Raw genomic sequence first — 9,833 nt, 5'->3', positions numbered from 1 at the left:
AATTATATAATATTTTTTTTTATAGTAGTAATAATAATAAATAAATGAATGGGGTAAATTAAAACATTAAGTAGGCTCATAATATACATAAATAAATTGATAATATATTATAAATTATGCAGTGTGTACAATATACAATAAATAAACTTTGTAAAATTATTTAAAATTAAAACTTTAGTTAATATAAGTTAAGTTTTAAACTATGTACAAAGATGGAAATATTAATAATACTTATATTTTAATAAATTTATATATGTATATATATATATATTTTAGCAGGATGGAGAATTCAAATGAAGGCTTTCCAAGTGAAAGATTCAATAAAGATACCTTAATCATTTAAAAGGTAATATTAAATTTATAAATAAAAATTTTCTAATTTAATAACAACTTGTTGAATATCAAACAAATATTAATTTGAAAATACAAGAGTACTTTCAAATTTTCAATCTTAAAGTTTAATCAGGGTATTTAAATCAAGAGAAATGCTAATATATAAATTAATAATGTATTATTAAAAAAAATAATAATAATTTTAGAAAATAAATGTGTTTGAAATAAACAAAACATAATATTTAATATTTAAAACAATGTAACAATAGCAAGTTAATTAGTCTCGCCATCTATTGACAGTCGAATAAATTAAAATTAAATAAATTAATTTTAATTTTACTTAGAAAAATGATTTTATACTAATTTTTTTTTACTTTAAAAAATTGAAATAAATATTATATAGTAAAATATAATAATAAAAATAAAAAAAAATTATTTTATGAAAAAGCTGTAACATGTAGTAATTAGATACAGTATAGAAGTGAAAAATATCATCTATATGTTTATGAGAATACGTAGTTGATAAGTTATAAAGTAGAAAAGAACTTAAGTTGCTCTACAGATTTATGTTGTTGATAAAGGATAAAGAGAATGGAAAACTGATGTCTAACAGCAGAATGCAGCTGTTCATCCATTCATGGAGAGGGGGCATTATGCGTTTTTACTGGAATAAACACCGTCAATAAGCATTTATCAAGATGAAAGGCATATTAATAAAGGCATCATACGCCTAGTAGATATCAATGACAAGATTTATGAATTTTATTCATAAATAAATCTAATTAAATTCTTATTTTTAACAACAAACTTCTAGCTTTTATGTTCTAGTAGCATAAATTTAAGGAATTCTCTATATATATACAGTGTTATTGGAGATGAATTTTAAGGTTTAGATTTCAATTTTTCTTTTTAGTACATTTTCATGCGATATTAATTATTTGGAAATTAACGAGAGAATATAATGCTTTGTAAAATTATAATTAACGATAGAAATCAATACAAAAAGAAATTTTTGATGATAATTAATTTTAATTGATGAAAATTATTAAATAATATTTTATTGAAACTTTCATCTTAAAATAAGTTAATTACTTTTAATTGGATTATTATTTTAAGAAAGTTTTAATAAACATATAAATATAAAATTAACTCGATATTATCTAGAAATTATATATTGTTATTAAGGTTATTTGTTAATAACGAAGTTAATCTATTGCATGAAGAATTGAAGTAGAGAGTTGTTTAAAATACTGGCATTTATAATAATAATAATAATAATAATTTTAAAAATAATACTTAAAAAATCCTTCTTATAATGATTTTTGATCTGCTTATGGAGGACTTGTCTTGCTCAACAATGTTTTATCTAGGGAAAAACATTCCCCTCAAAAGGTTAGGAATTCGCCCAAAGCAGTCCAAGCAAGCACTCATAAAATCTATGCTTAAGAAATTAAATGAATTCATGGTTACAAGTACCCAAGGTCATACTAAGCTGAGTAATGTTTAGACTTTAGAATTTTTATACATTACGTATGGTACAACATGCATGTCAAATGCATGTCTTGCCCCAGGCGGTAGGCTATAAACTATAGTGCCAGATCTGTCCGTAATTATTTAAATATTTGCGCGAATAAATGTTATGCTTTTCATAATCTAAAAATAGTTTACTACTCTCATCACTAGTTGTTAAATCAATTTCTATATGAATTTACTGTAATAAAATTTGGTTAATTGATTTTGTAAATTGAATGAAAATTATTACAGAAAAGTCAAATAAATTTAAATAAAGACTGCTTCAAAAAAATCCAGCAACGAGTTGCTTAACTTTCCCAGCAACATTTGGTGACGCCATCTGTTATTATATTTTATTTAAAAACTTTTTATATTTTTATCTATTAGAAAATGGCAAAATGCTTAATTTTCAGGATAGGGACGGGTTTTATAAAAATTTGTAAACGTTAATAACGAGTAAAATCGTCATTAAGTCCGACCATACTCGAAATATGACAAGCGATCCCCCTTTATCTCCTCACCCTCTGGATCTTTAATCACCAAAATTTAATAGCATCAATCCCCCTAATATACAAATATCATTGCAAAATTTCAGAAATTTTCGACAAAAAGCACAGGAGTTATTAAACTTCAAAGTGGGTGAACAAAAATGCTCCCCCACAAAAATTCATAATACAGAAAAAAGCATCGAATATTTTTGCATTTCTGGACATTTCGAGCCCAAAAATATAAAAATCTTGAGGGGGTCATTTTTTGATCGATCGCCATACTTTCCCTCTATTATATATAACAGCCGGGAATGTAAAAGAACTTTACAACTTTGAAAGCATATAGAATCTTAACTCTTCGGGAGTTGGCAAGCCCAATTCTGATCCATTTGAAATTAAGTATAGCATTGTACTAAGTATTCTCTAAAGGACATCTTGCTAAGTGTCAATCTGCATATATAAATAATTGATTTTTCTAATGTATTTGAAATTAAATGTAATTCTATCCAGTGATGTAGTTGCAAAAAAGTGGGTATGCTGTCTACCGTTTAACTACATTATGCTTATGAAAACCAAGTGGACCATTGATATTGACTATCGGCAATATGAACGGTAGGGCAGTATCCCGACTAGGCTAGCAATGTTACCAACACGCGAACATCAGTCCAAAAATTGTAATAAATTGGGAATTTCCTAGCAGAAATAGCGCAAACTTTAAACTAATTTTGATCAGTTACAATGACTTGAGTAAGTCTACTGTAATTTTAAAAAATAGCAGTATTTTCTTTCATCTCTGAAGCCACCTACACTCGACTACATAACTAATTTGATCGATAACAATACTATAAATAAAAATAACAAATACAGTCCAACTTTCTTAATCCGATTCTCATAGGACTAGAGAATTGTGTTGGATTATTGACTTTATACGGATTACTGAAACATTACTCTAAAAGTGCTTCAATTGATTTATTAAAATGTCAGATGTTTTAGATTGTTTTTGCCATCTTTTTATGTGGACATTTCATTTTCTTATGTTTATTTTTAAAGCTAATAGTTGATCTAATAAATATGGTTATTTTTTCTTGAGAAAACAAAAAGTTTATTAATTTTAATGGTCTACTATGGATACTAGTAATCTTTTTCTTCTACTTCTGTCTCGTTGTCTTCATTCTTTTATCTCGCGACAATATTGTTATAATAAATTATTATTGCAATTTACTAGATTTTTTTCATGCAACTGTTTCTTTAATATCTTAACATTTCTACTTCTAACAGTAGGTAATGTCTTGACAATTGCTATTACCCGAATATCCTCAAAGATATGGTGTGTTATAAATTCTAACCTTCTGTTATGGTCACCAGGATACAATGCCTGTAGTAACTGGAACTTAATATGCAGATGGTTTTTAAAAGGAATTGTCTGTATTGTTGATTTCCTATGGCTCCGTTCGAACACATCCTCGGATGCGCTCAATGTCTGCTCGTTTCAAAACATTTTCGCCTAGAAAACTTTAATATTCTTGTAGAACTACTGCTAATGACCACTTTCAATTCATCTCGCACATACACAATCTTGCTAATAAAATGGTTAGATAGTATTAAATGAATAGCCATAGCAAAACTAATAGTATTGAATGAATTACTGTATATCGAAAGCTCAGAACTATTTTAACTGGTTACTGTAACTATGTCAATTATTCACACTTCTCTAGTTTCTCTATGGAAAAGATATATAAAGCTGTTTCTTTTCTTTGAACTCGTTGAACACGGCTGTGGATAGCAATAAAACATCGTCGAGATTTAGAAGAGACCGGGGCGGTTAGAACACGGGGTATATTGAAACACTCGTGCTATTTTTTTATGCAGCCTATGAAATATTTCATCCCGTTACATGCAGTTGAGGGTGGGGCAACCGGCATGCTGATGTAATGGTAGGAGCATAGCGGCGGAAGCATTGTAGTTTGAAGAATTTTTCTGATTTACGGGCGGAGGAGTAACTTTTTTTCATGCCAGAATTGTTATTTTTTGTTCGTGAATACACTTCTGTTAATCTTTTCTATTTGGTCTATAAGAAGAGTGGATATTCTCATGCAGAATTATTAAAGTTCGGTCAAGGCACACCTAAGTACCATTTTGGTATTAAATGACGTCATCAAAAAGACTTCTCGGGGCACGTAGCAACAAATGGGATGGGGCAAGTTGAAAGTTTTCCAACGTGTCCCGTATTTGCGATGTATTTAAAATCTACCAATTTTCCGTTTCTCAAAATGGTACGAAACGATAAAATACAGAAGAAAATACAGAAATGAGCGAAGAGAAGATGCTGAATGCAGTCAGAAGGGTTTTGGAATCGAATGAGTTTGCGCGTGTTGTGGTAAAGACTAGCAAAATACCACATGTGACTATACAGATATGTGCAGAATGTTAAAAAAATATGAATAACTAGGCAGCATTTTGACGGAAATATTATGCACATTAATTCTTCCCATTCGATATCATGTTTGTTCTTACTAACAGGTGTAAACAAATCACCCACACCGTCTCGGTCGTTTCACCAGCAATGCATTCATGAAAATACATGTAGCGTATTGCAACTGAAAATGAGCTATGCAACACCAAACATCTTTACTGATTCTCAAGAAAGTTATGTGGCTTATTACATTGAAGAAGCTAGCGGTATTTACTTTGGCCTTGCTTCTGATGGTGTTAGGCGGCCGGCTTATGAGGTTGCAAAAGTGAACAACACAGATCCCAACATTATAGGCAAAAAAAAGAAATGAAAAAGCTGATGATGCGGTAAAAGAATGGTGCACATGAAAAATGCATGGATAGTGCATCCATTCTACGAATGCCATCATTATGACTCAGATGACTCTGCATAAAATTACCTTAAAATATCTCCTGGTCTTTCTAACCATTGTGCGACTAAAGTATGATATTCAGAATGGAATTAATTATTTTCAACATAAGAATGAAGACATATGTCTCTATCAATCACATATTAGTTGTCATGGTTTCATATTAGTCAGAATATATAGTTCCAACTTATCCCATGCTTTGTTTCAATATACTCCAGATACGCGGTAAATTGAAACAAACGGCATTCTGAAAAATATTTTTTTCTGAAAATACTGTTCATAAAACATTAAAACAGATAATACATAATGGCGTTCAACTAATTGTCACGTCTGATGACGTGACTTTCAGCATGCTAACATTAACGGTTATTCAATAAAAAATCCAAACCATATTACTGTTCCAACTTGCCCCGATCTCCTCTACTCTGAACTTCATTTACGAATCACTTTATCGTCGTAGCTATAGAAAGACTTCTCAAGGCGTTTGGAGTCATGCATTATCTGAAGACACGTTTCGTTTTCCAGTGGCGAGTTGGTTCACTGGGAAGGCCTTTCATTGTCTGAAAGGCCTTCCCAGTGAACCAACTGGGTCGAAAATATGGAAAGCCGTCGTTTGCTCGGCGACTTTCCATATTTTTATATGTTACATTTCGCTCGAAAAAAATAAATGAATAAACAAAATAAACTATGTCTATTGTATTAAAATTTAAAAATTCTTATTATAAATCAGGCCTCAATCCATTCGCGACCCAATTCACCCGAATTTTTCTAACCTTGTAGTCACCTTGTGAGAATTTCTTTTCTGTATTAAATACAGGTAACGCTGAAAAGACAGTGTTTTCAGTATTATTTGCTTGATGAGCATTCCATCGTGGTGAAAAAATTTTTTCCGGTTTTTCTTAACAATCGTGGGTTTTACCTAAGCTGTCAATCATGTAACAAAGCCCGACATATACCCCAAAAAACTTCTAGTGTTCGTCGTCCGCCTGAATTCAATTTCATTCTCCCACAGAGATATGGTTTAATCACCCCGACAATCAGGCTGGCGATATACATATACAGTATATATTGACCTGTGCTTTTATATATTCCCCGGCTGAAATTTGTTGCTAGTCCGACGCTGGAGTTTTTTACAATCAATTAAATTAAATACAATAAACAGCAGCCAAATTTTTAGTATAATAAATTCTGCGACCACTATCACAAAAGCACGAATTCTCAAATACAGAAATCTGATTGTATACCATTATTATATCTTTTGCTACTGTTAATGTTTCTAAGCAAGAATTTTTCTGAAAACAATGACTGCTGGGTCTTCCTCAAATTTTTTATTTCATTTTAACGAAAGAAGGAGAGAAAATAGGGGAAGGGAAGAAGGTGGGAGTGGAGATAGAAAGAAGAGAAAGGAAGGATTCTCTCGGAGGATATACAAAAAGTTACTACTCCAAGATTAATATTGGCATGCAGTTTTTAGGCTGATCCTCATGTAACAATTTTAGTAAAATCTACCATAGAGAAGCAAAGAATGATTAATAATGTATAAATACTGTAATCATAAAGCAACTATACACGTACAGTAGATAAAAGTTTAACGTTATTACTTGATTATCAAGTTTGATTATTGATAATATATAAATACTAGTAAACTATGAAACATGAATAAACTAAGAAACTTGTTTCTTATTTTATTCATATTTAAATATCTAGAAGGAAAAATAAGTATTAATAAATAATAATTTAAAAATTTTTATTACAGGATCATGCAATACACAAGTGTAATCACGAACTCTACGGATTCGCCTTCTACAGAATCATCAAGTATCGCCATAAAAATCCTTGTTGGCATTATCCTCTGTCTTATAATATTTCTTTCTATAACAGGAAATATTCTAGTTTGCATCGCTATATGCACCGATCGTCGTCTTAGAAAATTGGGTAATTTATTTCTAGTGTCCTTGGCTGTCGCAGATTTATTTGTGGCGGCGTTAGTGATGACCTTTGCAGTTGCAAACGATTTAATGGAGTATTGGGTATTTGGACAGCAGTTCTGTGACACTTGGACAGCGTTTGATGTTATGTGTTCTACAGCTTCTATTCTTAATTTATGTGCCATTAGTCTCGACCGATATATACATATTAAAGATCCGTTGAGGTACACTCGATGGATGACAAAAAAGATTGTTCTACTGAGTATAGTCGCTATATGGTTATTATCGGTATTAGTGTCGTTTCTACCTATTTCTCTTGGTTGGCATAAACCAAAGAACCATATTCAAAAAACTATCGAAGAAAAACCCGTTTGTGCATTAGAATTGACAGCGTTATATGCTGTAGTATCATCTGTTATTAGTTTTTATGTTCCATGCATTGTAATGGTTGCTTTGTACAGTAGATTATATTATTACGCGAGAAAACATGTCGAAAGTATTAGAGCTGTGACCAAAATTACTCCATGTGATCAAATAAACAATCCAATAAGATCACTCAGCCATAGCTCTCATATTACGACTGATCACAAAGCAGCCATTACACTGGGTATCATTATGGGTTCGTTTTTAGTGTGTTGGATGCCATTCTTCTGTATCAACATTGTCGCTGGATTTTGTAAAACATGTATTTCTGACGACGTCTTCAAGACACTTACGTGGCTGGGATATTGTAACTCTGCTTTAAATCCAGTTATTTATAGTATTTTTAACACGGAATTCCGTGATGCTTTTAGAAAAGTATTAGTTACGTATTTCCATACTGACTGTTGTTCCGTGAGTAGATGTCATTCCTACCATAAATCAAGAAAAAGTCGAACCTGCGATGGAAAATTGTATATGGCACCTTCCGGTTTTAATCAAAGAACGGATGATCCTTTGAAAGAAACAAATGGTGACAGTACACAAATATAACATTTGCAAAGAAAATATTTGAGAATATTTTTGAAATTATCGTCATAATTAATTAATTAGATAAGTAAATACTGTATTGTGTTTAATCGATGATGAAACCCACCGACATTTTTCGTTTTAAATCATTTTAAACGATGTTAATAACTATAATTTACATGTTACGACAATCAACATAAAAACGAACTGTTTTTACATTAATGTTCGGCGAAGAAAAGTTAATGACAACTAAACAATAAATAAAAACAATAGAATATATTTCATGTATTTCAAAAATAAAAAATAATAAAGAGAAATTGTTATTTAATTTAGTTTTATTAATAAATATCTGTTCTGTTCGATTAGTTTATTAAAGCTGTATAAGAATAAATTTGGGTTTACTTTAAAAAAAAATGAAAACATTGTATGTTATAAAATATTTATATATTTAAAGTAATATATTATTTCTATTCATAAAGTGGGATATAAAAATATTTCTTATTTGAAGATTTTACAGTTATCTTGACTGCTGGATTGTCTGTAACTCTAGAATTCGAGTCTCATCTCAGAAATCTTCATGATAGATTAACCTCGATGTATGAAAGGTACAGTACATCTCTACCATCCAGTAAGAACGGGTCTGATACTAACATTCACCACGTGTCTTTGCTCAAGCTCTCTGAGTGATGCCAAAGAAGGCCTGATAACTGATAAGGTATTATCAGTTTTCAATTTCTTTGTGTGCTGCATTGTAGTGACTGCTTTAAATACTAAATTATATTAATATGCGAAAAAACACAATACAAATATGTGGCAAATAGAAGGCTTGATAGAACACTATATGGAGCGTAAGGGTCCATCCTTGTGGAAAGTGTTAAAAAAGTTTAATATAGGAGATCATTATAAATAATTTTTTATATTATTAAAATAGAGTAGAAATTCTTTTCGGAAATTATTCTATAATTCTTTCTGGCATTAAATGTATTAAAGTTAAGTAAATTTAATCTCAGTCCATCTATAATACATTTGTTTTTACTCAGATGCAATGGTGGATTATGGTCCGTGAGACCCAGGCTTAGGGTAGCAAATTTATACGCAGGGGCGGATCTAGGTTTTTCGGGGCCTATGGCTTATTGAAGTCCAACAGGGCCCCATTTTTACCAAACCTAAACTAACCTATTAACTATTTATTACTATACGATAAGTGCTCATTATTAATGAAAAAGTATTAAAAATTTATGATAATAATTCAATTTTTGTAGGCACTTGGAATCCCAAGACGTAAATCCTATTAGTCCTTATATAGATCCGCCGCTGTTTATACGAGACAAAGATTTTTTCTGAATACAGGTATTAACATGTTAAAAATGTAATTGCATTTGTATATGCATATTTATATTAAACTACGTAAAAGTTTAATAAATTTTAATTTATANGTATTGAAATAAATATTATATAGTAAAATATAATAATAAAAATAAAAAAAAATTATTTTATGAAAAAGCTGTAACATGTAGTAATTAGATACAGTATAGAAGTGAAAAATATCATCTATATGTTTATGAGAATACGTAGTTGATAAGTTATAAAGTAGAAAAGAACTTAAGTTGCTCTACAGATTTATGTTGTTGATAAAGGATAAAGAGAATGGAAAACTGATGTCTAACAGCAGAATGCAGCTGTTCATCCATTCATGGAGAGGGGGCATTATGCGTTTTTACTGGAATAAACACCGTCAATAAGCATTTATCAAGATGAAAGGC

At 30.4% G+C, this 9,833-nt stretch overlaps 1 protein-coding gene across 3 annotated transcripts in view; it reads left to right on the top strand.

The window, feature by feature from the left end:
* LOC111628182 (dopamine receptor 1-like) overlaps nt 1-8,513 on the top strand; it is a 46,515-nt gene extending 38,002 nt beyond the window's left edge. For 2 of the 3 annotated variants that reach the window (XM_023371924.1, XM_023371925.1), the window contains exons 2-3: nt 277-346; nt 6,951-8,513. In XM_023371924.1, coding sequence (XP_023227692.1) covers nt 6,955-8,094 — 1,140 coding nt within the window. In that variant the 5' untranslated portion in view covers nt 277-346; nt 6,951-6,954 and the 3' untranslated portion in view covers nt 8,095-8,513. The remainder of the gene's footprint in view (nt 1-276; nt 347-6,950) is intronic. The other variant, XM_023371926.1, reaches the window with a different exon arrangement.
* Nucleotides 8,514-9,833: the final 1,320 nt, after the last annotated feature.

This window comes from Centruroides sculpturatus, unplaced genomic scaffold, assembly GCF_000671375.1.
Source record: "Centruroides sculpturatus isolate CEXI.00-Female unplaced genomic scaffold, Cexi_2.0 scaffold503, whole genome shotgun sequence".
Taxonomy (NCBI): Eukaryota; Metazoa; Arthropoda; class Arachnida; order Scorpiones; family Buthidae; genus Centruroides; species Centruroides sculpturatus.
Note: the sequence above shows the minus strand (reverse complement) of the source record. Positions and strands in the feature narration are given on the sequence as shown.